The following is a 27,260-nucleotide window of genomic DNA, read 5'->3' as shown; positions in this document are numbered from 1 at the left end:
TATACCACATTTTGTTTATTCACTCATGTGTTGAAGGACACTTGGTTTTTTTTCCATTTCTTGGCAGTTGTGAACTGCCACTATGAACATCAGGGTACATACACTTGTCACTGCTTTCAGATCTTCTGGATAAATAGTGAGAAGTGGAATTGCCAGATCATAGGGTAATTTGATATCTAGTTTTCTGAGAAACCATCAAACTGTCTTCTACGGAGGCTGTACCATTATACATTCCCACCAGCAATGAAGAAGAATTCCAATTTCTTCATATCCTCTGCAGCATTTGTGGTTTCCTGTTTATTTAATGGCAGCCATTCTTATTGGTGTGAAATGGTATCTCATTGAGGTTTTGATCTGCATCTCACTAATAACTAGTGAGGATGAAATTTTTTTCCATGTGTTTTTTAGCCATTTGTATTTCCTCTTCAGAAAAATGCCTTTTCATATCTTTTGCCCATTTTATAAATAGGCTATTTGTACTATTGTTGAGATGTAGGATTTCTTTATACATGCAGGCTATCAGTCTCTTATCAGATAAATGGTTTCCAAATATTTTCTCCCCTTGAGTTGGCTGCCTCTTCACCTTTTTGAGAAAGTCTTTTGAGGTACAGAAGCTTTTGATTTTGATGAGTTCCCATTTATCTATTTTTTTCTTTTGTTTCTTGTACTTTGGATGTAAGACCTAAGAAGCTACCTCCTATTACTAGGTCCTGAAGATATTTCCCTATGTTATCTACTAAGAGTTTTATTGTGCTGTCTCTTACATTTAGGTCTTTGATCCACTTTGAGTTAGTTTTTGTTTTTTATTTTTTTCACCATTTGTTCTTTTGTGTGCTTGCATTCAATTGCTCTGTCTTCAAGTTCACTTATCCTTTCTTCTGCCTCTTCAAATCTGCTATTATGTGTCTGTAGTATGCTTTTAATTTGATCAACAGTATCTTTTATGTACATAAAATCTGCTGTTTTTAATTTACTCTTTCCAATTCTTCTTTATGCTCTTCTAGAGTCTTTTTGATGTCCCTTAAGTCTTTAGCCATCTCATTGAAGTTGTTTTGGAGGTTTGTGTGTACTTCTTTAATTAATTGCTCTAAATTTTGTGACATTTCCAGCTTTTTAATTTGTTAATTTGGCTTGTCCATGTCTTCTCGTTTCTTCAAGTGCTTTATCATTTTCTTTTGGCTTTGGGGCATTTGCTTGTCTTGATAAGATTATTTTGGGAAATGCAGGATTATTTGAACATTTATATATATTTTGGCAGAGCTACATCTTGGTAGGGTGCACTTTCCCTATCCTACCAGCAGGTGCTGCTCTTGAGTGGCCTGTTACTCTCAAGTCAGCCTTCCCAAACTACTTCTTTGTGATGGGTGGCATCCAAACTGGGTGGGGAAGAACTCAGTGCACCAGTTCTCTGTGTGCACTGGGATCTGCCTGCCCTGGGGGTACAAGGTGGGCCCTGTGCAGTTCTGCAGGAAATCAGCTCAAGGCACCCTCCAGATCAAGTGTGCCCTGTTCCCTTTTTGCTGTGTACCCATGAGCTTCTCGGGTGTGGGAGAGGCCCTTCTCCTATTCCCTCTTCTTGCCAGTGCACACTCCAGATTTCCATGGGGGGAGAGTAAATGCTGCCTCCCAGGTTCCCTCACAGGAACTCCCGACCATGTGGATGTGGTGTATCACTTCTCCTGCTAACTGCCAAGGTGGGTGCATGGGAGTGGAGAGCCGCTGCTCACTCCCTTGCCTAGTGGCCATCTTGCTGTTGTTGGCCCTGGGAGGTGGGCCCAGACTGAACTAACTCACCCTGTCCCTCGAGGCTCCATCTCTCCATGTTTTTGTCCATATCTTCATGTACTGTAAGGGTCCTTCTGTGGCTGATTACACCCTGAAACCATGGCCCTGGGCATCCTCTGGCCCCTCCCTAGTTATTTCATGGAGGAGAAATCTGCTCTGCCTCACCCACTCTGCCATCTTCCTCATTATTCTTTTAATATGTACAGAATCTGATTGATACTCCTCTTTAATTCTCAATAATGTTCATTTGTGTCATTTTTCTTGATCATTCTATCTATGTGTTTATCAATTTTACTTACGAACTGCCTTTTTCATTGATTTCTCAATTATTGTCTCTTTTCCATTTCATTGATTTTGCTCTTTTTGTCATTCTCTTTCTTATATTTTGAGTTTAATTTGCTCTTTTTCTGTCTTCTTAGAGAGGAAGCTTAGTTTATTTATTTTAAACTTTTCTTATTTCTAATAATAATAAGCATTTAATGCTATAAATTTCCCTCTAAGCAGTTTTAGCTGCATCTCACACATTTTGATACATCATATTTTACTTTAAATTCAGTTAAAATATCTTCCAATTTCTCTTTATGATTTTTCCCTGACTTACCAGTTATTAAGAAGTGTGTTATATAATTTCCAAATATTTTGGGGCATTCCAGTGAACATTGTCTGTATTATTTCAAGCCTCTGAAATTTTTTGCAGTTTATGACCCTTCATATGGTTGTTCTTATGCTCTTGAAAAAAAATATGTGTTCTGCAGTTTGGGGGTAGAATATTTTATAAATGTCAATTAAATCAAGTTGGTTTATAATGTTGTTTAAGTCTTCTATATCCCTATATAGAAGATTTTCTTTCTACTTCTTATATGAGTTACTGACGGGAGTATTAAAATCTTCAGCTGTTATTGTGGATTTTTCCTCCTTGCAGTGTTATTATTAGTTTTTGCTTTCATGTATTTTGATGCTCTATTATTAGGTACATACACATTTTGGATTGTTAGATCTTTCTGAAGAATTTGTCCCTTTATCATGATGAGATATTACTTTCTAGCCATAGTAATATTCCTTTTTCTGAAATCTAGATAGCCTGATACTCATATAGGCACTTCAGTTTTCTCATGATTAGTGTCTGTATGGTATATTTGTTTCCATTCTTTTTTTTTTCTTTTTAATCAACATTCATTATATTTATTTTACTAAATAGTATGGTTCAAAAACACACAAACCAGATAACTTCTACCTAAAACTAGTCCAACTGAGTGGATGGGGCTGATTCTACCTCATCCTTCTTTCCATGTTTTTTCTTCTTTCCATGTGCATGGAGTTGGAACCGTATCAGACAGTGAGCACTAATGAACACTTTGCCTCTCTGTTGAGCATGAATGAACTTCTCTGAACATAAATGAACTTCTCTGAACCAAGAGAGACAGATGAAGTTTTACAAGTTACAGGTACTTTATGTTCCCAGTTTTAAAAATAAGCCAAGTGCCTCTACCACAGGACTTGCCCTTGGGAAGACTGTTGCTGCAAAGGAGAGGCTAGGCCTCCCTGTAATTGTGCCTGAGAGCCTCCTCCCGAATGCCTCTTTGTTGCTCAGATGTGGCCCTCTCTCTCTAGCTAAGCCAACTTGAAAGGTGAAATCACTGCCCTCCCCACTACGTGGGATCAGACACCCAGGGGAGTGACTCTCCCTGGCAATGTGGAATATGACTCCTGGGGAGGAATGTAGACCCGGCATTGTGGGATGCAGAATATCTTCTTGACCAAAAGGGGGAAGTGAAAGGAAATGAAATAAGCTTCAGTGGCAGAGAGATACCAAAGGGAGCCGAGAGGTCACTCTGGTGGGCACCCTTATGCACAATATGAACAACCCTTTTTAGGTTCTAATGAATTGGGGTAGCTGGTGGTAGATACCTGAAACTATCAAACTGCAATCCAGAACCCATGAATCTTGAAGACAATTGTATAAAAACGTAGCTTATGAGGGGTGACAATGGGATTGGGAAAGCCATAAGGACCACACTCCCCTTTGTCTAGTTTATGGATGGATGAGTAGAAAAATGGGGGAAGGAAACAAACAAACAAACAAACAAGCAGACAAAGGCACCCAGTGTTCTTTTTTACTTTAACTGCTCTTTTTCACTTTAATTATTATTATTGTTATTTTTGTGTGTGTGGTAATGAAGGTGTCAGGGATTGATTTTGGTGATGAATGCACAACTATGTAATGGTACTGTGAACAATCAATGTACGATTTGTTTTGTTTGACTGCGTGGTATGTGAATATATCTCAACAAAATGAATATTAAAAAAAAAAGCCAAGTGAAAAATATTTAATGAAAGTAACTAGAACAGAGAAAGCTTTAGGAGTTCTAACCATTAGTTCTAGAGACTTAACACTCAATGCAAACAGAGAGCATCAAACAAGTAAAACAAACAAACAAACAAAAAAACAGAAGTTAAACTGGGGTTAATTGGCATATATGTAAAAAAGAAATCTAATTCGCTGCAATTGGAGAAAAAAGGCCATTTGAATCCAACCTAAATTTATGCCAATAACGTGCATTAAATCTCATGTAGCTGTGCATTTGAGTAACACCTGAGAGCTTTGTAAGAGTGTGCAGTTAGGAGAAAAGCAAAAAGTACTTTAGATTCCACAGTATCTGACTAAACAAAACAAAGCAATTTACAAAAAGTACCAAATGATACTTTAAAATAAATATTTCTTTATTTTGATGAATATATACATACCTAGTCCAGTTCTTGAGGATTTAACTATCTAAAAGTGGCATATCACTATCCAGAGGTGCAGGAGCAATTTCACATAAATAAAACAGTGTGGCTTCACTTGCTACAGCTTCAGTCAATGGCTCCAGATGAACAACCTTACTTTGGACTGGTTCTGGGTCCAGGCTGCTATCCATGGGCTCATCAACTTCTACAGGTTTGTCTACAGAAGACATAACTTCTGATGATCCTGTGCTCCCCTTTTCAACAGTAGAAGTGGGATTCCCATCAAGGAATGCAGGAAGTGGAAAGGCAGTGTACTGGATGAGCTGCTTATCTGCTTTGGGTTTAGATTTTCTTCTTTCTTCTGTAACTGGCTGCACTACATTGTTCTTGGTAGTTTCTAATCCTTTATTCTCTGAATCAACCAGCAGATCTGGGACTACGCTAAACTGTCTTCCTGACAGCATGGCCTGAAATTCCTCTAAACTGCAATCAATACTGTCAAGATAATCTGACAGCTCAACCTTTCCCAAAAGATTGATGTTATCTTTCAAAATGGAATCCATCATGGTCACGGGATCATCTGTGGTCAGACTGGAAGAGCCATTTAGCTGGACAGCACTAGACATTAGTGGGCTGCTGCCATCATTGCAGCCACCATCACAGGGTGGTTCGCTCTGATCCCCACTCTGAACGACAGGTGCATACTCATCTTCATTGTTGTCTTCAAAAACGACAATATTAGGGTACTGGCTATAGCTGGAAGGATCAGATGTAACATCCTCATTAGTTTTTGGAATAACTGGAATATTTTCTTCATCTGGATTATCATCAGTAACATCATAAATAATGATGTCATCAGAAATCTGCTCCCTTGGTTTTAAGCCTTCAGTCCTGTTGTGTGGAACTTTATGATGGTGATTATCAGCTGGTTCTTTGACTATTTGCTGAAACAGATTCTTCTTTTGGGCTCCATTCGTGTTTAGAAGTGGAGGCCTTTCACGTTTTAAACTCACAAGTTGGTTACTCTGAACCAACGTAACAATAAACCGGACAATCTTTCGAATAACTTGTTGCTGTTGTGTCTGTTTTGCTCGTAATTCTGACACCTCCTTCCAAAGGGATTCGTCCTCACTTTTCAATTCAGAAAGCCTGGACTCAATTGTCTCCTGTTTTATTTGGACTTTCTGAGCACTGCTTATAATTTTTGTTAAATCTTCCTGACAAATTTTATTTTCGTCTGGTTTTGAAGATGAAACTTTCCTTTTAATGTTTTCCAGCAAATCGTCCTGGCCTTGTTTGAAGTAAGGATGCTGAAATTCAACAGGACCATCTCGTTCCTGCTTTACAATTCCACAGTCCATATGTGCTACTTTACGGAAGCCATACGTAATGAGTCACCTCACAAAGCTTGCCATGATATTGTGCTTGAAGTATTTGGGAAGAATTTCTTTTGCAAATCTTTGCTCATCCAAAACCAGAAAACTTTGGCCATTCTGGCTCCAGGTGATGAACTCATTAGCGTGGTTTTCCTCTACGAGTGTCCAAAGCTTGCTGAGAAAGCCCGGCATTTTGGAATTCTTCTTTGTTAACCAGGCTCAGGGATTCCAAATTCTACACGCGAACGCAGCAGTGGCGGCAACAGTAGCCTGTTTCCCTTCTTTTTTGCTAATCAACCTACATCTTTATATTTAAAGTGATTTTCTTATTGGAAGCATATAGTTGAGCTCTTGCTTTTTCATCCAGTCTGATACTCTGTTTTTTAATTGGAATGTTTATACGTTTATATTTATGTATGGTTAGGTTTCAGTTTGTATTTGTTTGTTAGTGGTTACCCTCGGTTTTATGATATACATCTTTCACTTATAGGAGTTTTACCTTCAGATAATACTACTTTGCATACAATAGTATCATTCCATTTCTGTCCTCCCAGTTTTTGTTATTTTTGTTCCACGTCTTATTTCTACGTATGGTAAAAACCCCACAATTTATTGATGATAGTTTTGCTTTAAAAGTCAACTGATTGACTTTTGATTGATTGGTGACTGCTAAGGGGTATGGGATTTCTAATTTTGGAGTAATGAAAATGTTCTAAAATTGATTGTGGTGATGAATGCACAACTCTTTGAATATACTAAAAGTCATTGATTCTTAACAAAAAAAGTCAATTGTCAAAAAAATAAAAATACCAAAAAAAAATTTTTTAATGAAAAAGTCAATTGTCTTTTAAAAAGACTAAAAAATGAGAAAAAAACCTCATATATTTACCCATATATTCACCATTTCCAGCATTTCTATTTCCTTATGCAGATCCAAATTTCCCTTGGGTATCATTTTTCTTCTGCCTGAAGAATGTCTTTTCACATTTCTTATTGTGCAGATCAGCGGATGATGAATTCTCTTAGCTTTTGTTTGCCTAAAAGATCTTTATTTTGCCTTAATTTTTAAGAGACATTTTTACTGAGCAAAGAATTCTAGGTTGATAATTGTCTCTATTTTTCTCCTGTGAGAATTTTAAAAATATATTTCCATTGTTCCCTGGCTTGCATAATTTCTTACAAGAAGTCTGCATTCATTCTTATATTTGTTTCTCTATATGTAATGGGCCTTTTGTCTCCAGCTGCTTTTATCATTTTTTCTTTATCACTGGTTTTCAGAAATTTGATTATCGTGTTTTTTTATTATCCTGCTTAGGGTTCATTAACATTCTGCAACTTACAGTTGTAATCAGATTTGGAAACAGTTTGGTCATTATTTCTGTCCCCTCCACTACTCCTTCTGGCACATCAATTATACATGTGTTAAACTGGTTTACTATTGTCCCACAGGTCACTGAATTTCTATTCATTTTTTTCATTATTTCTTTCTGCACTTCATTTACTGTATTAGTTAGGGTTCTCAAGGGAAAGAAAACCAATAAAAGATATCTGTAAATATAAGATTTTATAAAAGTGTTTCACGCAACTCTGGGAATGCATGAGTCCAAAGTCCATAGGGCAGGCAGCAAACTGGCAACTCCTTTGAAGGTGTTCGATGAACTCCTCAGGAGACACTGGCTAGCCAAAGAAGATGTGAAGGTCCTCTCTGTTTCTCTCTTAAAAGTCTTCAACTGATTGGATTAAATCCAGCTGAATGAATTCTCCCATTGCAGAAGAAATGCCCTTCGTTGATATAATCAATTACAGGTGCATTCAATGGACTGATGATTTAATAAACCAGCCTTCTGGTTTATTAACCAGCCACAAATGTCCTTTCAGTAATGGTTAGGCCAATGCTTGCTTGACCAGACACCTGGACACTATCACCTGGCCAAGTTGACACATGAACCTAACCATCACATTTAGGATAGTTTTTATTTCTGTGTATTCAAATTCACTAAACTTTCCTCTGCAGTATTTACAGACTGTACAATCCATCCTGTGAAATGTTCATTTCAAACATTGTATTTTTCATCTCTAGAAGTTCCACTTGGTTCTTTTTTATTTCCTCCATGTCCCTTCTCATTATGGTCATGTTTTCTCTTAAACCCTTGAGCATATTGAGCAAATTTATGATAGCTGTTTAATGTCCTTGTCTTCTAATTCCACCATCTCTGTCTTTTTATATATGTTTCTACTGATTTATTTTTATTCTTGTTGTAGGTCAAATTTTCCTGCCTTTTTACATATATAGTAAAGTTTATTAGATGCAAGACATTGTGAATTTTGCATTGTTGGGTGTCAGATTTTGTGTATCCTTTTAAAGAGCATTGGAATTTGTTCTGATGGGCAGGTTAATTACTTGTAGATCAGTTTGATCTTTTCAAAGACTTTTTTAGTTGTTTTGGGGACAGGTATAGAAAAGCCTTTTCTCTAGGAACAATTTAATCCCACTACTGAAATACATGACCCATCTGTTCTAGTTTGTTAATGCTGCCCTTTCACAAAACACCAGAAATGGATCAGCTTTTATAAAGGGGATATATTTGGTTACACAGTTACAGTTTTAAGGCCATAAAGTGTCCAAGGTAAGGCATCAACAATTGGGTACCTTCACTGGAGGATGGCCAATGGTTTCCAGAAAACCTCTGTTAGCTGGGAAGGTGTTCTAGTTTGCTAATGCTGCTGGAATGCAAAACACCAGAGATGGATCAGCTTTTATAAAAAAGGGGTTTATTTTGTTACACAGTTACAGTCTTAAGGCCATAAAGTGTCCAAGGTAAACACATCAGCAATCAGGTACCTTCACTGGAGGATAGCCAATGGAGTCTGGGAAACCTCTGTTAGCTGGGAAAGCATGTGGCTAGCATCTGCTCCAAAGTTCTGGTTTCAAAATGGCTTTTTCCCAGGACATTCCTCTCTAGGCTGAAGTTCCTCAAAAATGTCTCTCTTAGTCGCTGTTGTGGTGTTTGTCCTCTCTTAGCTTCTCTGGAGCAAGAGTCTGCTTTCAACAGCCGTCTTCAAACTATCTCTCCTCTGCAGCTACTCTCTCAGCTTCTGTGCATTCTACAAAGTGTCCCTCTTGGCTGTAGCTCCTCTTCAAAATGTCACTCACAGCTGCACTGAGTTCCTTCTGTTTGTCAGCTCATCTATATGGCTCCAGTGATTTAATTTAGACCCACCCTGAATGGGTGGGGTAACACCTCCATGGAAATTATCCAATCAGAGTCATCACCCACAGTTGGGTGTGGTGCATCTCCATGGAAACACCCTAATCCAAATATTTGAACTTAATCTCCACTAATGTATCTGCCCCCACAAGATTGCATCAAAGAACATGGCTTTTTCTGGGGGACATAATATATACAAACCGGTTCAGAAGGCATGTGGCTAGTGTCTGCTCCAAGTTCTGGTTTTAAAATGGCTTTCTCCCAGGACATTCCTCTCTTAGCTGCAGCTCCTCTTCCAATTGTCACTCTCTATTGCTCTTGGGGCGTTTGTCCTCTCTTAGCTTCTCCGGAGCAAGAGTCTGCTTTCAACAGCCGTCTTCAAACTGTCTCTCATCTGCAGTTCCTGTGCTTTCTTCAAAGTGTCCCTCTTGGCTGTAGCAAGCTCCCTCCTTCTGTCTGAGCTTATATAGTGTTCCAGTAAACTAATAAGGCCCATGCTGAATGGGCAGGGCCACACCTCTGTGGAAATTATCCATGAAAGATCTCACCCACAGTTGAGTGACCACATCTCCATGGAAACATCCAATCAAAAGTCTCCAACCCAATCAACACCAATATGTTTCCTACCCACACAAGACTGTATCAAAGATAATGGGGGACATAATACATCAAAACCAGCACATCATCTAAGTTTTTTACATAATGCTAAATGTATTCAAAGAGGTCTTTCCACGCTGACTAGCATTACTCAAATGATTCTGTGTCCTGTGTGAGCTTCAGGAATCATTCAACTAAGAGCACTCTGATAATTTTTCTATCCCCATAAATTATTTTTGCCCAGGGTGTGGGGTTTCATTCTATGTGTGCAACAGATTGCTATCTTGCCTAGCTTTCTCCCCTCTAGTACGCCACTCTGCAAATTCTAGTGACTTCAGCATCCCCAAACCCCTACCTCTGTCTCTTCAACTCTATGAGATCACTTGGGCTCCATTTGGGTTTCCTTCCCTATTCACTAGTTTATAAATTGCCTTCTGGCAGAAGTCTGAAAAATTATAGGGCCCACTTTATTTGTTTCTCTTCTCAGGAATCACAGTGTTGTGCTACTTACTGTCATTGCCTAATAAAAACTGTTTTAAAAATTTGGCCAGTTTTCTACTTGTTTATAGTGGAAGAGTAATTATGAACCTTGTTATTCCTTCATAGCCTGAAGTAGAAAACTAGAAATCTCCTCTTAAGTCTTTTGTCTTTTAGAGAAAACAAATGTATTTGTGAAGGATAAATACCATTGATTACAAAAAGCAAAACTCACCCTCATCAGAGTATGTGCTCCTGTCAGAATTAGCGGAGTTGCTGAAACAGGACACAGACATTTCTTTGAACAACATTTCCTTCTCAGGAGGGATTGGAGGAGGACTTCTGGTTGACAATGAAACACACAGCCCCAAAGATGCAGATGGTGTCCTGAGGTTCCTGGAACCCTTGGAAACAGGGTAAGTTTACCAGCTTATTCTGATCCTTTGAACAGCCCTGTTGGAAACCAACTTGACCCAATTCAAAGAGAACCTTGGGTGCTCAGCTCTTAACAGTGCAATATTAGAAAAGCACAATCTGCCAAAGTATGCTCCATTTGCCCTAGCAATGGGACAAGCCACACAATGTCTAGGACTGATGGCTCGATCAGGAATTGGATCCTGTGCATTTGCCACAGTGGAAGACTAACTACATTAGCCATGCATTTAAAGAGCTCAAACTTATATTGCGCCATATAGTCAACCTGGAAGTAGACCAGCTCTGCTGATTTGAAATTTAGATTTTATAAATTATGTGCTGGGGACAGGTTTTTCCAGTTTACATTGCTTCCTAGTTTACAGCATGGTGCAAATGATTTTCTAACTTAGTGTTAGGAGAAATGATTTTCCATCTCAAACTTCTTAGTTGTCCAAGCATTAAAAATTCCTGAATTTCACATGTTCAAATTGATCATCACAAATCCTTTAAAGCAATTTCCTACAAGAAACCAAAATATCTGGCCTTCTTTGCTGGGGGAGGAGAGGAGGAAAGGAAACGGAACAAGGTGTGTTGTGTTAGCATGTGAGGGATATAAATTTCAAATTGGGAGATGTTCCAACCTCTGCTCACTTACATGCTTCCAGTCAGTGTAACTTGCAAAATGCCTAAACATTGGACAGTGTTGATAGAATAAATCATTTTTAATATGAACTGTAAAACTTGAAATACTTAAGAGCTGAATGAACATGCCTGCTGCTACTTACAATCCCAACCTGTTAGTCCCAGTAGTTTTGTTTTAACATGATCTTTTTCAACTTTGTTTCCTGTTTAACTACAGATGAGCTCTGTTGATGACTCATAAGTTTAACCATTGTATTATAAATGTTACATGTTGACTGTGTGGTGAGGATATTTATTTATATAAAAACCAGATATGTACTGTGTCTTAATTTAATCTTTGCCCACCTTCCATTTTAAAGTGCTTAAATGAGTACTACATTGCAATAAAAATGTAGTGATATAATTAACCAGCCATTAAAAATATTTACTTCTACAGAGTAACCAAAAAAAAAAAAAAAAAAAAGCCAGTGAAACAAATTCTGAATCTCTAGTTCTAAATTAACCTTTGGGAGTTGCCTTTCCTTCTGGGGCAGGAACTGAGGTGTGTACCTCACACTGGTCTCTATCAATCCCCTGTCCTGGACAAGCAGCTGGTCCCAAGCCTGCCTCCCCCTCCTTGACATTCTCCTATTTTGGGGCCTCTAGGGATCCTCACTCTCCCCAGATAGGGTGAAATTTAACTTTGCATAGTTTCCCAGGTCATTGGCTTAAAGGCATCCCTTTTAAGTCTTTTAAAATTGATATTTCCCCCTTTTTTCATGCAAATTTCATTTCTGTTGTTGAAGAAATCCTCTGTTCTTTTGTTCATCACACACAAGTTACCTTAGTGTAGATCTTTCTGTTACCATTCCTGTGGTGCTATTTAATATGTTCTTCTGAACTTTGAATTTCCTAGAAATTGGTCGTCAAATCTAGAGCAGTGGTTCTGAACCAGGGGCCATTTTGCACCCTGCCCCAGGGACCACTGGAAAATATATAGAGCATTTTTTAGTGTCACAACTGGAGGGGGTACTCTAACCTCTGGTGAGTAGAGGCCAATGATGCTGCTAAACATCTTACAATGTACAGGACAGCCTCCCACAACAAAGAATTATCTGGTCCAAAATGTCAAGAGTGCACAGGTTGAGAAACCAGGATCTAGAGGCTTGATGAGATTCCAGATTTTAATTTTTTTGGCAAGAATATTTCACCCATGGTGCTGGGCAATTCCCATTGCATCACATCAGCTATCACATCATGTCGCATTGCCTGTTTGTGACATTAATATTGATCAGCATTAGATGATTTATGGATAGATAAATACAGAATGATATAACAAATGTGGTAAAATGCTAACATTTGGTAAATTTTGGTATATGGGTTGAGGATATGCTAGAGCTTTAAATGTTGTTTTTGTATTGTTTCTGTAACTTTCCTGTAAATTTCCAATTATTTCAAAATAAAAAGTTTTTTGTTTTTTTTTTTTTAAAGACAGATCAATAGGTTTAGATATTGTCAGCTTGATCCATCATGGTGGTTTGAAGCTGCATGTATCCCAGAAAAACATGTTCTTAAATCTATTCTATTCCTGTGTCTGTGAACTCATTGTAAGTAGGGCCTTTGGATGAGGTTACTTCAATTAAGGTGTGACCCAACTTGTTCAGGATGGGTCTAAATTCACTTACTAGAGCCCTTTATAAATGGAATGGATACAGAGAGCTGGAGAGAAAGCCACAGAAGCAAGAAGCTGCAATCAACAAAACCCAGAAGAGAAGGGAGAGACCAGCAGAGGCTGCCATGTGCCTGGCCATGTGGCAGAGGAGCCAAGCATCACCGGCAGCCAGTCTTCAGGAAGAAAGCATCAACTTGATGATGCCTTGATTTGGACATTTTTCTCAGCCTCAAAATTGTAAGATAACAGCAGAAGAAGATGGCAGCATAGAGAGGAGTGGAAGCTAATGAGTCCACCTGGAACAACTAATAAACAACCAGGAACAACTAGTAAATAATCTGGAATAACTGCAGGGGACAAATGTGACCATCCACTCATCATATACCAACAGGAATTGGGAGGAATACCCGAGATCACAGCAGAAAATCTGTAAGTAAAAAACTGTGGATCCAAGCCAGGAGCCCCCTCCCCACCACAGCCCAAACTGCAAAGCCTCGTGATGCTAGAGAGTGGCACTCTCTGAGCAAGCGAATATACCTCAGCCCAGCTCCAACTGGGGTTTTAATTAACAAGCGTGGACTGCTCACTACAATCTACGAATCCCCAACAAGCAGACAGAGGCTTTTGATGACAACTGACCTTGGAGAGCCGGAAGACCTCTCTGGGAGGGAGGAGGAGCCCAGAGGACCAGGTGCTGTCTCTGGTCAATGGGTGAAAGTGAGGGGATCTGCAGACTGACCCTGAAGGGGGGCTTTCTGTCCCTTTTTTGGCTCAGTGGAGAAAGTCTCAGCTATTTTCAATTCCCAGCACTCAGACCCAGACAAGGGTGGAGATAGCAGAGTTGAAGACTATTCAAATGCTAATGACCTCTCCGTAGGGGGTGTCTTTTCCCTAAGAGGAAAGAGGCAGTGCCAAGCTCTACCACCTGCCTTCCATTCAGAACCAGACCCCAGAGCCTGGGGGAAAACAGCCACATGCCACACCTCCTTACACCAGTCCAGAGTGACAGGCTGACAGGCACCACCTGCTGGGCAGAAAAGCACAATGATTTGAGGCCTCACAGGATGTATCAATTTAAGACACCCTCAGGGAGACATGATACTATTGCCTCCTTCTAGATCTGAGCCTATTCTGGTCTGGGAAAACCTGATTGGGGTAACCAAGGAAACCAGATGCCTAGACAACAGAAAACTACAACCTACACTAAGAAAAATGAAGTTATGGCCCAGTCAAAGGAACAGACACACTTCAACTGAGTTACAGGAATTTAAACAACTAATACAGAATCAATTTAAAAAGTTTAAGGAAGATATGGCAAAAGAGATGAAGCATATAATGAAAGCACTGGGTGTACATACGGTAGAAAATGAAAGTTCAAAAACAACTAACAGAATCTATGGAAATGAAAGGCACAACGCAAGAGATGAAAGACACAATGGAGACATACAACAGCAGATCTCAAGAGGCAGAAGGAAACACTCAGGAACTGGAGAAAAAGGCACCTGAAAGCCTACACTCAAAAGAACAGATAGAGAAAAGAATGGAAAAATATAAGCAACATCTCCAGAAACTTAAGGACAAAATGAAATGTAGGAATGTACATGTCATAGGTTTCCCAGAAGGAGAAGAGAAGGCAAAGGGGGCAGAAGCAATAATAGAGGAAATAATCAATGAAAATTTCCCATCTCTTATGAAAGACATAAAATTACAGATCCAGGAAGTGCGGCATACCCCAAACAGAATAGATCTGAATAGGCCTACGCCAAGACACTTAATAATCAGATTATCAGACATCAAAGATAGAGAATCCTGAAAGCAGCAAGAGAAAAGCCATCCATCACATATAAAGGAAGCTTGATAAGACTATGTGCAGATTTCTCAATAGAAACCATGGAGGCAAGAAGGAAGTAGGGTGATATATTTAAAATACTGAAAGAGAAAAACCACCAACCAAGAATCCTATATCCAGCAAAACTGTCCTTCAAATATGAGGGAGAGCTTAAAATATTCTCTGACAAACAGGCAGTGAGAGAGTTTGTGAACAAGATACCTGCTCTACAGGAAACATTAAAGGGAGCACTACAGAAGAAAGGAAGAGATGGTGAGAGGTTTGGAAGACAATAATGGGAGACAGTAGCACAGCAATGTAAGTATACTGAACAAAGATGATAGTTAGTATGGTTGAAAGAGGAAGGTTAGGAGCATGGGGGATATACAGAAGGAAAGAAGAAAGATAAAGACTGGAACTGTATAACTCAGTGAAACCTAGCGTGCTCAATGATCGTGATAAAAGGTACAAATATGTTTTTACAACAGGGAGAACAAATGAATGTCAACATTGCAAGGTGTTAAAAATTGGGTAGGATTGGGGGCAAAATACAATCAATGCAAACTAGAGACTATAATTAACAGAAACAGTGTATTACACCTCCTTTAATATAACACAGGCAATATACCAAAGCTAAATGCCTATGGTGGGGGGGACATAGGGAAAGGGTATGGGACTCTTGGCCTTCGTGATGTTGTCTGACTCTTTATTCTACTTTAGTTTAATGCTCTTTCCTTTTGTTGCTTCCTAGCTGTCATGTTTGTTTTGTTTTGTTTCTGTCTTTCTTTGTTTTCTTTTTTCTTGTCTCTCTACCTTCTTTGACGCTTCCTCCTCTTTTGTGGAAGAAATGGAGACGCCCTTATATAAATAGAGGCGATGGTGGTGAATACATAAATACGTGACTATTCAGGGACCCATCGATTGTTTACTTAGGACGGAATGTATGGTGCATGAACAAAATCATCTTAAAAAAAATGGGTTGATGAAGAAACCTTGAGGGCACTATATTGAGTGAAATAAGACAGATACATAAGGACAAATATTGCAGAGTCTTACTGATATGAATTAATTATAATATGTAAACTCATAGACATGAAATGTAAGTTATCAAGCTACAGTACAAGGCTAAAAATGGGGAGCGGTTGCTTATTATGAGCAGAATGTTCAACTAGGGTGAACTTAAATGTTTGGAAATGGACAGAGGTGATGGTAGCACATTGTGAAAATAACTAACAGTGCTGAATGGTGTGTGAATGTGGTGGAAAGTGGAAGCTCAGAGTCACGCATGTCACCAGAAAGAAAGTTAGAGGTTAGAAGATGGGAATGTATAAAAAAGTGAATCTTGTGGTGGACAATGTCCTTGATTGCCTGTACAAATATTAGAAATCTCTCTCATGAACAGAACAAATGTATGACACTATAACTAGAAGTTAATAATAGAGAGGTATATAGGAAAAAATTATACCTATTGCAAACTATATACTACAGTTAGTAGTATTTTAACATTCTTTCATCAACAGTAACAAATGTACTATACCAATACTATGAATCAGTAATGGAGGGGGGTGGTTAGGGGTATGGCAGGATTTGAGTTTCCTTTTTTGTGTGTCTTTATTTCTTTTCTGGAGTAATGAAAATGTTCTGAAAATTAGAAAAAAATTGGTTGTGGTAATGGTGCACAACTGTATGATGGTACCATGGGCAAGTGATTCTATACTTTGGATCTTTGGATAATTGTATGGTATGTGAACAATCTCAATAAAAAAAACTGTAAGCTAATAAATTCTTTGTTAAAGCCCATGCATTTCATGGTATCTGCTTTGAACAGCCTAGGAAACTAAAACAGTTGCCTTCATCATTTTTTATGATTTTTTTAAACTTAGATCACATTCTCCACCTTTCCCACACTTTTATTTTTAAAGACTAAAGGGTTATAATCTTAGAAAATAAAATATTGAGGGAAAAGAGTCCTGTTATGGCAAAATATATGTGTTTAATTCTTTATCAGATGAGGGAAAAAGGAATAAGCTGAGAACGTAGCCTACTATATCTCTATGTTCCAGTTATGCTGTTCCAAAGTATGTTAACATTGGTCCATTGATTCTATCCCAGTCAGATCCTGAAAAGGAGAGAAACAAAAATTTACTCACAGAAAAACAAACAGTACATTTGTGGGCATTTTTATCCCTAATAGAATATTTATGAGTACTGCTAGGAAAACATACTAAAAAGTGTTGAAGGTAGTGTTAAAGTATGGTAAAACTTCTCTGCTTCAAAATTTATCCAGTCAGCTATAGCAGATATAACTCTTAAGGAACAAAAAGGTAAAAATTCCTTTTCTTTTAAACATCAAGATTTCTAATTAAAAGGAATCTACATTCTCTCAAATTCAAGTTAAAAAATTAATGATTTCTTCAACATGCTTCAACCTCTGAGCCTAGCAAACTATTGTTTAATGTGAACGAACTGTTCTGTTTACAACACATAATGAGATAATGCAGGTTTCCTGCAATATTTAGTAATTTTCATTAATGCACATCATTTTACCTGTTGGTATATAACTGAGCTTAAATATGAACTGTGTAAAACCTTTTATTAAAAACAACCTGTAATTCAGATGTTTCCCTAAGATTTTTCCCAACTCTCTCCCTTTGCATTTCTCTCAGGATATACCTTGTCTCTGACCAAAGCTCCTTCTCTGATTCTTCTTCAATCTTTCTAAAAATAAGAATTTCCCTAAGGATGCATCCTTGGTTTAGTTCTCCTTCTGTCTTCCTCCCTAGCAATATCATTCAATTCCTAGGCTTCAACTACCCTTTCCTATGCTGATGACTCCTAATTGAAACTCTGGATGAACCTTAAAGACATGGTGTTAAGGAAAATAAGTCAGATACAAATGAGCAGATATGAAATAACAAGAATATACAGATTCACAGAGACAGAAAGTACAGTACAGATTACCAGGGGCAAGGTGAGGAGAGGGACATGGGGAGTTAATGCAAAATAGGTACAGGGTTTCTGTTTGCAGCAATGGAAGGTTTGGTAATGGATGGTGGTAAGGGTGGTGCAAATTGTGAATGTGATTAATCTCACTGGATTGTATGCTTGGGAGAGGCTGAAATGGGAAATTTTATGTTGTATATACATTTCCACAATTAAAAAGGAGAGAGACTAAGGAGACGATGACAATTAAAGCAATACAAGATCCTGGACTGGATCTGATACTGGAGAAGAAAATTACCCAAAGCACATTATTGGTACAATTGAAAAAAAATTGAACATAGACTTTATGCTTTATATCAATGTTCAATTTCTTGGACTTGATAACTTACTTAATGAGGTTACATAAATGAATATCCTTATTCTTAGGAACTACCTATGGAAGTATTATGTCTTTGAGGAGCATGATACATGCAACTTATTCTCAAAAGTTTAGGAAATAGATGACTGATAGATAGGTAGATGATAGATGATAGAATGATATAACAAACATGGCACAATATTAAAAGTTGGTAAATCCTGGTTACTTGGGTAAGGGGTATATTGGAGTTCTTGGAATTGGTTTTGTATTATATTTGCAACTGTGCAGGAATTTTGAAACTATTTCAAATAAAAAGTTTAAAAAACACACAGGTAAGAAATACGATTTCTGTTTGAAAAACACATTGCGTTCTTACTGATATTCCATATTAATTTTAAGATGATAGTGCTTTTACATAATCTCTTTGATTTTAAACATATATAGTCTCTCTTTCACTATAAATTTTGGTTCTGCTGCATAACATAAATACTTTTCTTTGCTGTATTCATACATATGTAAATACATATAATAATGTTTAAATATCCATATAAATACTATTACTAATATTACAATTACTGAATACCATTTAAGATTTCTTTGCCATTCTTTTTGTTCTTAAAATATATCCTATAGGAAACATATAGGCATAGCAGTGTGTTTTACATTCACTTGAAATTATTCTTTTCTCTGTGGGTGAGCCATGGACTTGATATACAGTGTCAGAGCCTGGGTTCCAGAGAAAACACAGCCTGCAGCAAAAGCTTACACGTGTATGCCTTATTGGAGAGTGCAATCCCAGGGAATCAAACACAAGGGAGCAGGGGTGGGGGGTAGGGAAGAAGGGAGGGCTAATCTAAGGGCTGGGCACTGCTTGATATTAAGTGCAACTGATTTCTAGAGCCCACAGATCTGTCCTCAGAGAGACCATGTAAACTACTGCATGTCAAGACAGTTCATCAGAGGGCAGAAAATGAGAAAATATTATTTGGTGGATCCCATCTCTTGTTGGTCAAGGGTCTTCTCTTGGGATATTGATGCCCTGCACTTCTGGTTTATGCATTGTGGGCACTGTGCTGGTCCATGGTGTCATGCTTCATTTGCAATAGGGAAGCTCTAGAGTGGAAGGTGAGAGGCTGGTGGTGCATGCATGAGATGAGGTGCTGTTGTCTGTGGAAGCTGGCTAATGTGGTGGTAGCTAGGCGGAATCCATGCAGAATTGGTCACCAGGGAAGTGGCTGTGGTGAAACAAGTGGCCAAGGGCTGCAAAGATCTGATATGAAACATAAGAGGTATTGTATGCACTCCATCTCTTGCACTACTCAGTACTGCTCATCCCCTCTCATTATATCTGGCCCCATAGTACTAAATGGGTCCCCTACTTTCATGAGAACAAAATGCCCTCACTGTTTCTAAGAGGGGAGTTACAAGTCCAATTGGTCACGAAATTCCCTTTAATGTAGCAGCCAGACACAATGTCCATAAAGTCTTAAGGCAAGTGAGTTAGTGAAACAGGACGCAGTTCTCTGCGACTGAAGCTGGTCCCAAGGCTGTAAATGATAATCATATCTTCTCCCTCCTCCACCACTCATTGTAGATTTCTCTCACCGTGGTTAAGACTGGTTGGCCTGATTGTTTTCCAGTGGGATGACCTGGATTTTCATTTCTGAGGGCTCTTGAGCCTTTAGTTACCTTCCCTTTAGCAAGCTGGGGCTCTTGCAATTGCCTATTTTCTATTATCACTGGATATGGAAGCACCAAGAGATGTTCCAGTGAGTCCTCTAGACTCCAGACATATACTTCCTGATCCCATCTAGGTAGTCAGGGGAGTTACTCTGCCAGTAAATAACTCCTCCACCTCTAGCTTCATTGGCATAAGGTAATTGAAGCTTCCAGTTCAGTGGAACACATACTATGTTCCCTGAAAACATCCTTCCCCTTCCACCCCTCTCCAAACCAGGGCTCCAACCAGTCAGAATCCAAGCTTGTGGAGACAATTTAAATGCATCTGGGTTATCGAAGCCATCTTTAAATAGGTCTCTTGCATTTCCTCCCTTTCCCATCTTGCCAACTGAGGTGTTGTTTGGACTTGTTCACAGTTGACAAACCATGTTATTTTTTATGAGCAGGGGGAATTTTAAAGAGCAATAGAATATCTCTGCTCTAAAGGTCATCTGTTAGCATTCCTACTCCACCACCCAAAACAGAGGTGGACTTTCTTTTATCTTCTGATTGGAGATACTCTAATTAAAGACCATCCCTGGGCATCCCCCAATTGGTAGCTTTATTTTCCTAATTTAGCTCCTAGGGCTCTACTCTAGCAAATCCACCCACATTCATGAGGTCCTTGCTCTAAGGCTCCAGGATGGGTCAAATGTTTATAGAGCATGTTCTCTGGGCTCAGTGCAGTTCTAGGCACTAGGGATTCAGTGATGGCCAAACCAGACTTGGTCTCTGTTGTCCTCATGGAATCTAGAGCATGGAGAGATAAACAATCAATAAATAAACAAGATAACGTCATCCAATGATACGTGCTTGGAAGAAAACACAAAATATTTAGGCCTTCTCTGAGAATGCAGTCGTCATGTACTGAATTCTAAATGTCAAAAGGAGCCAGCCACCTGGGGAGTTAAGAAAAGAGTATTCCAGGCTGAGGGCAGGCAAATGGAAAGCCTCTGAGGTATGAATGAGAATGAGGTTTGAGAATAATGAGCTAGCAGTAGGGAGTTCAGATAGGTGGGGACCAGATCACGTAAGGCAAGGGATGGAGCTTGGATTTGGTTCTAAGGACAATGGGAAGCCAACAGAGGGTTTTGAGCAGGGAAGTGATAGGCTCTCCGGCAGTTGTAATGAAATTGTATTACAGAGGGGTGAGAGCAAAATCAGGGAGATCAGTCAGGAGGTACCTAAAGTGATCCAGGTGGGAGGTGAGATGGGGAGCTAAGGGACCTGGTTACAGTCTATTATCAACTATATATCTCTGCATCTATGTCACTTTCCATCGGAGCTATTGTTTGAACTTGCAATTGACATTCTGCTACACTAGGACATTTCTGAGGCTAGGTGACCCCCAGAGGTAAGTATTTAGCAGACAGTAACAAATGCATGTTGAATGAATCTATAGCAAAACTTAACTTCCCTAAAGGGCATTAGCAATGACAAAGACTTCTTTTAATCCACTCTATCCTCTCAACAAGTCTGCAAGGTGGCTGTGATTGGGCCCTGAACATTACACGTCCTCTCTGATTTAATCTTTGCCACAACACTGTAAGGCATGTCCTATTAGCCCATTTACAGCTGACAGATGAGAAAACTGAGGCTTAGAGAGGTTAACTAACTTGCCAGTCACATGGTCAATTAGTGGTGGCATCAGAGTTTGTACTGGGAACTCCCTGATGAGCACGAGATGTAGCTTGTGACTTGCATAAGGCAAAACCTTACCTTCGGGCCTAACTGGCTTCATTGGTCCAAATACCCCGTAGCAGAGGCCCGAGGATCTGTAACATACTATTGAGTGCAGGCCATAGCTTTCTTACTCCTCTTACTTTTTGGATGAATCTTGTTGAGTCACCTTAATTTCTGTTGGTTCCACTTAATGTCTATAATGAATAATTCAACAGGGCAGGAGCTGAAGAAAACTCTTGCTAACATCTCAACGGTCTGTTTTACTCAGCAATCAAGATGCTGTGTCCCCATATGATAGAAAATAGTTTATGTTCCTGCTGCTCAGAAATTGAGGGCTTGTTCTAGGATTTCCATGACTCAGCAGGACAGAATCCATCTTTTATCAGAAACAAAATGATAAAGCACCAGCAAAGCCTTATTAATAGGAGTGTAGAGACAAATACACTAATTCATTAGCTTCTCAGAGGTCCCAGTAGATGATCAGTATAAAACTGCACTCAAAAACCTATAGAACACACACACATGCACACGCACAACAAAAGTTAAGACAAAAACAGAAAAATAAAATAAAATAATAAACAAACCTATCTCTCTCTCTCTCTCCCTCTCTCTCTCTCTCTCACACACACACACACACACACACCTCCTCCCAGGGAGGTGATGAAATTCATTCAATTTTCTATTAAAATGTTTGTATTTAAAAGGCAGGAGCTGTGCCCTATTTATCTTTGCATCTGCAGCATCTGGTCCAGAGCCTGGCTCAGAATAAACATTCAATAAATATTTTTTGAATGATTCCATAATATCTGCAGATGAATATAATTAATAAATCTGTTAAAAAAATCTTCAGAATACTCTAAAACTGCATGGTCCAATACAGTAACCACTATCCATGTGTGGCAATAGAGAACTTGAAATATGGCTAGTCCAAGTAGAGATGTGGTATAAGTGTTAAATACATGCCAGATTTTGAAGACTTAGCATAAAAAATAAAAAGACAAATAATAACATTTTCGATATATAGGGTTAAATAAAATTTACTATTTAAATCAATGTCACCTTTCTCATTTTACTCTTAAAATGTAGCTATGTTCCAAACCAGCTCAGCCCCAAGACCGAAGAATATGCCAGGCACAAAGTTAGACATGAGTTTAACGGGACTTACAGACAGGAGAGATGGTTCTACAGCAACAGCCAGCCAGGAAAAATGGAAGTTAGCGCTCTGCAAAGAGCAGGAAGTGCCAAGGGGTGGTTTATAAGGGTTAGGACAAAGACATTCCATAGGGTGTGAGAACAGAGCTTTGGCAGGGTCTTGTAACAGAGGATTGTGGAGATATGTTATCAACAGTGATCGGGGAGGGGAGTTTTAATGCTTTGTTTATGATACCATTTGTATACTCTTTTCCCCCTGGGGAAGTGTTCTGTCAAGTCGGTGGCTAAGTGAAATAACTCAGTTTCACTATGGAGGGGAGGGGTCCTGGGCCCTGGGTCCCCACAAGCTATTAGACTATTTAAAATGACACATGTGGCTCACATATTTTGCTTGGCCAGGACTGCCTGAGAAGGTGAGAAAAGGTCAGGAAAAAATTGTTTTGTAAGGAAAAGGCAGGACAATAATAGGTGACACTTTCCACACCTTGAACGTATCAGAAAAGCTTGTTTCTTCCAAGGCCACCTTCTCACGTGGTAAACAGAGGCCATGAGGATTCTACCTAGATCAGAGAGGGCAGACTGGAAGCTCTTGAGTTCAAATGTGGCTTCCAATTATAGCTGACTGACAGAGCAATTTTCTTTAAAAATGAATTAGTAACCATCATTTTATAATGGGGAGATTTCATATACAGATCCAAAAAGATGGGAAGTCTGGCAATACTGGTCTCTTACATGGAAGCCGTCAGCTGCAGCTAAAAAGTAGAAATTGCCTTTGGACAAGGAATGAAGAACCATCCAGTTTCCCATCTTGTGTCTCCTGTACTGAGGCAAATTCTTACACTAGAGTTAAAAAAAAAAAAAGAAAATATTTCTTGTAACCAAGTCTATTGAAAGATGAAAACAGAAAGACCAAGAGGGCATATGTTTCTTTGAGGAAATGAAGAATATTCAATGGTGATTAATAGAACTACAAAGTATGTCTGTTGAAAGAACAAATAACAAGCCAAAGAAAGTCGGGATTGTGATTTGCGCTCTCTATGCTTCATTCACTTACGTGACGTGTCTGACTCCAACGAGCATCTGACTTTGTAGACCCTCATCTCAATTGTATGGACCCAACATTACTGGAGATGTTGAATAGCACCCAGTCTCCTTTGAGCTTTGAGTTGATGGAGTAAATTCTTGAGAGTCACAGCCGTTTCCTTCAGATCTAACCTTCCGGGTCTAAGAAAAATTCCAGGGCACTGTTTGGGAAGTTTGTGCAGACCTGTTAAGATCTGATACAGGGCTGTAAGGAAGTAGTTGAAATTCAAGTCCTTTCATCTCTTAATGTATAATTACAGAACTTCAGCTTTCAAAGCACTTCCTACCTTCTGTCACCTGCTCAGCCTTATGAAGTGGCAGGAGCGGGATTCCACAGATGAAGACAACACCAGACAGTGTGGCTCAGGAGGCCAAGTGTCCTGCTGGAGGTCACACAAAAGTGTGTTATTAACACCCAGACCGCTCTACCCGCCCAAGTCTTCCAGAAGGGTAGACGGGAGGGAGATGGCAGGAGAAAGAGAAGTGGGAATGGAAAAGAGGGATCTACAGAGAGGATGCAGGCTGGAAGAGGTAAGGAAAGTGTTGGGGAAGCAGAGATCCAGGGGTGGGGACAAGGCAGTGGACATAGCCTAAGGGAAAGGTCTTCTCCTCCCGAAGGTGAGAAGGTGATAACCAGACGTGGCTTATCTGAGGCTGTCAAGGAACCTCATTCCACCAATGGCAAAATGGAGCCCAGAGATGAGGTGGAACCTGAACCTAAATCTCTTCATCCCAGTCCGGGATCTTTCTTCTGCCCTCACTGGGAAGAGGCGGTCCTGGGCCAGGTGAAAGAGAGACATGAGAAGGCCTGAGGCAGGCAAGGGCAAGGACCGGCCCGAGGCTCCCAAACCGCCGCCACGGAGGTGGATAAAAAGCTCTGCGGCTGGCTGGTAGCGCCATCAGCCGTCAAGGGCCAGTAACCGGGTTCAAACACTCCTAGCAAGCACCTTCGATGCCGCCTTTCAAACTCTGCCAAAGAACTCGGCAGCTTCCGGTTGGAACGCAGCGTCGGAAGTGCCTCACCAGCATTCGGGAGCTTTCGGAACCTCTCGAGAGATAGTCGGGAGCTCGAAAATCGAGACAGAGCTTTTGGAAACGTCAGAGCAGGCATCAAGCTTCAAACAGCCGATATTTCAGAACCGCTACAATTTTCCGAGAAGCATTCAGTAATGTCGGAGATTACAGGGGAATGGTTAGGGAGCAGGAGAAATTAGCCGAGTGACATTCGGGAGTTTCCGGAGCTTCTCGAGGCCCATTCGGGATCTTTTGGCTCTTTGAGAACCATTCAGGAGTGTCAGATCTCTAGCAGTTCTGTTGTTCGCTTATGTTGTTAGGACGACTTGTACCGACAGTCTCTCGGCAATTTCCTGAAGGGTTCGGGCGCGCCCGAGTGTGGCGCCCTCTGGCGGCAGGAACTATCATTCACGTCTGGCTGGGCTGCGGTCGGTGCACCAGCATGCGCAGACGCAGTTGCTTCCTGGCGGCCGTTCAGCCCGGACGTGGTTGCCGTTGAGGTCATTTCCGGCGGGTGATGGTGCGGACGGGTCAGAAGCGTAGAGGCGGCGGCAAAATGGCGGCGCCTGAGGAGCGGGATCTAACCCAGGAGCAGACAGAGAAACTGCTGCAGTTTCAGGTAGCAGCGACAACTCGGTGCGGCAGACGCCGTGGCGGCATGGGGGATGGGCCCATAAAGGAGGCCAGGACCTTGCTTAGATTGGGCCCGGGCGGTACCCTTCTCATATCAGCGAGCAGCCCCCTCCCCCCAGACGCCAACTGTCCTGCTTCCCTGGGGCCCCGATCATCTATCTGTTCCCAGCCTTTCAGCCATCATTAAGGCCAGGCCCTCCTCCCCCTGTCCTTTATCATCAGCGGGTCAGGCTTCTCCTTGGTTTCCCTCAACGCGCCTGTCCTCAAACCATCTTTCCCAGCTGGGTTACCGGTCGGACCATCTCCGCCCAGAGGCTACTCTGTAGATGTGCGGGGCAGATGCTTAATTCCCTTCCGCGAAGTTGACTTCAGTTCGTGTCTCTGGAAAACTTCCTACTCGCGTCCCCATGTCAGTTCTTCAAAACATTTTTACTGCTGGCCTCATGGTTGTCAGGTCCCACTCTGGTGGTGGCGAGGGCCCCGCCTATAGGCGGTTCTGGCCTTCCCACCCTCAAGGTATTATAAGTATTTTCAGTGGCTTCTGATGGGGCTAATTATGCAGGAGTTATTCCTGGACTCCTGTGCTTGAGACTGTGCTTAAGGAGGGTGATAACTTGCAGGGATCTGCCTCCTTTTATCGGCTGTTGTGCTCAGTACATTTGGCACTAGGCACTTATCTGGTAGCTTGGGAATCTGGTTGGAGAAGGCCACTAGGGTGGGTAACCTTGGCTCTTTGTTACCTGATGGATACCAGTTTCCTTATCTCTAAACTGCATTTCTTAAAAATGTCTCCTTCCTAAGGATGTTGTGGAAATCAAATGAGCTGATGGACTTCAGAAGGGCTTTGTAAACTGTAAAATGCTCCCAAAATTCTGCTGCTGTTCATCATTATTTAACTTAAGATAGAAGTAAAATCAGTGGTACTCTTATTTCTTAACGTAAAATGTTTTAATCATTCATTCGTTCATTCAGCAGTGTTTATCAAGAGCCTCAGTACTCAGGCACTGTTAGGTACAGTACCATTTATTGAGCATTTACTGTAAGTACTTTGCCAAACACCTAGAATACATTATCGCATTTACTACTCACAACAACCCTTTGGGATTGATAACTGTTATGGTCCCTAATTTACAGGTGAGGAATCAAAGGCTTAGGAATAGTAAGTAACATGCCTAGGTTACACAACTAGAAAGCGGCAGCGACAAGATTCATAGCCAGGTCCGTCTTTCCAGAATCTTTTCTCTGGCCTCTTAACTTCTGTGCTATGCAACCTATATATCAGTATTAGTGTATAGCTGAGGGAGTGGAATGCAGTGATCTTGTGTTTGTGTGTGGGGGGGGGGGTGCAAGTCCCCACTTTTCTGTAATTTCCTTGAGTAGATTTCACTATAATTTTGAAATTTTTTCCTCTTCCCTCGAGCAATGGGTTGGAAGTATATAAAAGTCATAGAAGTAGTTGACATTTGATTGGAGTTTTGAGTAAAGAAATTGATGACACAGCAAATTAAAATCGAAGAAATGAACAGTGGACAACCAGCTTCTGTTTCCTAGTAGATCACTCATTTCAGAATTATGTTTAACTTTGGCAGACCGTTTTATCCCTCACAACTGTTCAGGGGTAGGTCCCCATGTTCTCAGTGTAATGAGGTGATATGAATTATAAATCATGATGTACTTAGTCTGGTACCAGAAGAACATGAATATGTGATAGTATCTCCAAGGTAAAGTCCATGGAAACCTCCATTTTGTCGTCAGTGGACATCTAGATCAGTAAGAGAGGTGGGTAGCAGGTTAAAGTTATATTAAGATTGCCTTTTGAAATTGGGTTTAAGGAGGCAAATAAGATTTGTATTTATATATTCTTTTATTCAAATCTTGATCAGATTCATCAACCAGATTACCATTAAACATTCTCTGAAGCTTATTAGGTGACAAGCATTATACCAGGTAGTTTAAATCCTTTACTAAC

At 40.1% G+C, this 27,260-nt stretch overlaps 2 protein-coding genes and 1 long non-coding RNA gene across 6 annotated transcripts in view; 1 reads left to right on the top strand and 2 right to left on the bottom strand.

Moving 5' to 3' along the window:
- Window positions 1-4,543: 4,543 nt before the first annotated feature.
- Window positions 4,544-10,211, bottom strand: LOC119524388 (heat shock factor protein 2-like). The gene is given in 2 exon segments (XM_037823018.1): window positions 4,544-6,092; window positions 10,206-10,211. Coding segments are annotated over 2 exon segments (1,548 nt in total). The 3' UTR covers window positions 4,544-4,550.
- A 6,468-nt stretch (window positions 10,212-16,679) lies between these two features.
- Window positions 16,680-25,006, bottom strand: LOC119524415. 2 transcript variants are annotated; one of them, XR_005214813.1, is made up of 3 exons: window positions 23,616-25,006; window positions 20,339-20,476; window positions 16,680-16,825 (listed from the first exon to the last, which is right to left on the bottom strand). It is a non-coding gene; the product is annotated as an uncharacterized LOC119524415 (long non-coding RNA). The 2 variants fall into 2 exon arrangements; XR_005214812.1 differs by lacking the exon at window positions 20,339-20,476.
- FAF2 (Fas associated factor family member 2) overlaps window positions 24,676-27,260 on the top strand; it is a 97,271-nt gene continuing 94,686 nt past the window's right edge. Inside the window, exon 1 of one of the 3 annotated variants that reach the window (XM_037823048.1) lies at window positions 24,676-25,277. In XM_037823048.1, the coding sequence (XP_037678976.1) occupies window positions 25,176-25,277 (102 nt within the window). In that variant the 5' untranslated portion in view covers window positions 24,676-25,175. The remainder of the gene's footprint in view (window positions 25,278-27,260) is intronic. The other 2 variants (XM_037823049.1, XM_037823047.1) reach the window with 2 other exon arrangements.

The sequence above is a fragment of the Choloepus didactylus genome, assembly GCF_015220235.1.
Source record: "Choloepus didactylus isolate mChoDid1 chromosome 11 unlocalized genomic scaffold, mChoDid1.pri SUPER_11_unloc1, whole genome shotgun sequence".
In the NCBI taxonomy this organism is placed as follows: domain Eukaryota; kingdom Metazoa; phylum Chordata; class Mammalia; order Pilosa; family Megalonychidae; genus Choloepus; species Choloepus didactylus.
Note: the sequence above shows the minus strand (reverse complement) of the source record. Positions and strands in the feature narration are given on the sequence as shown.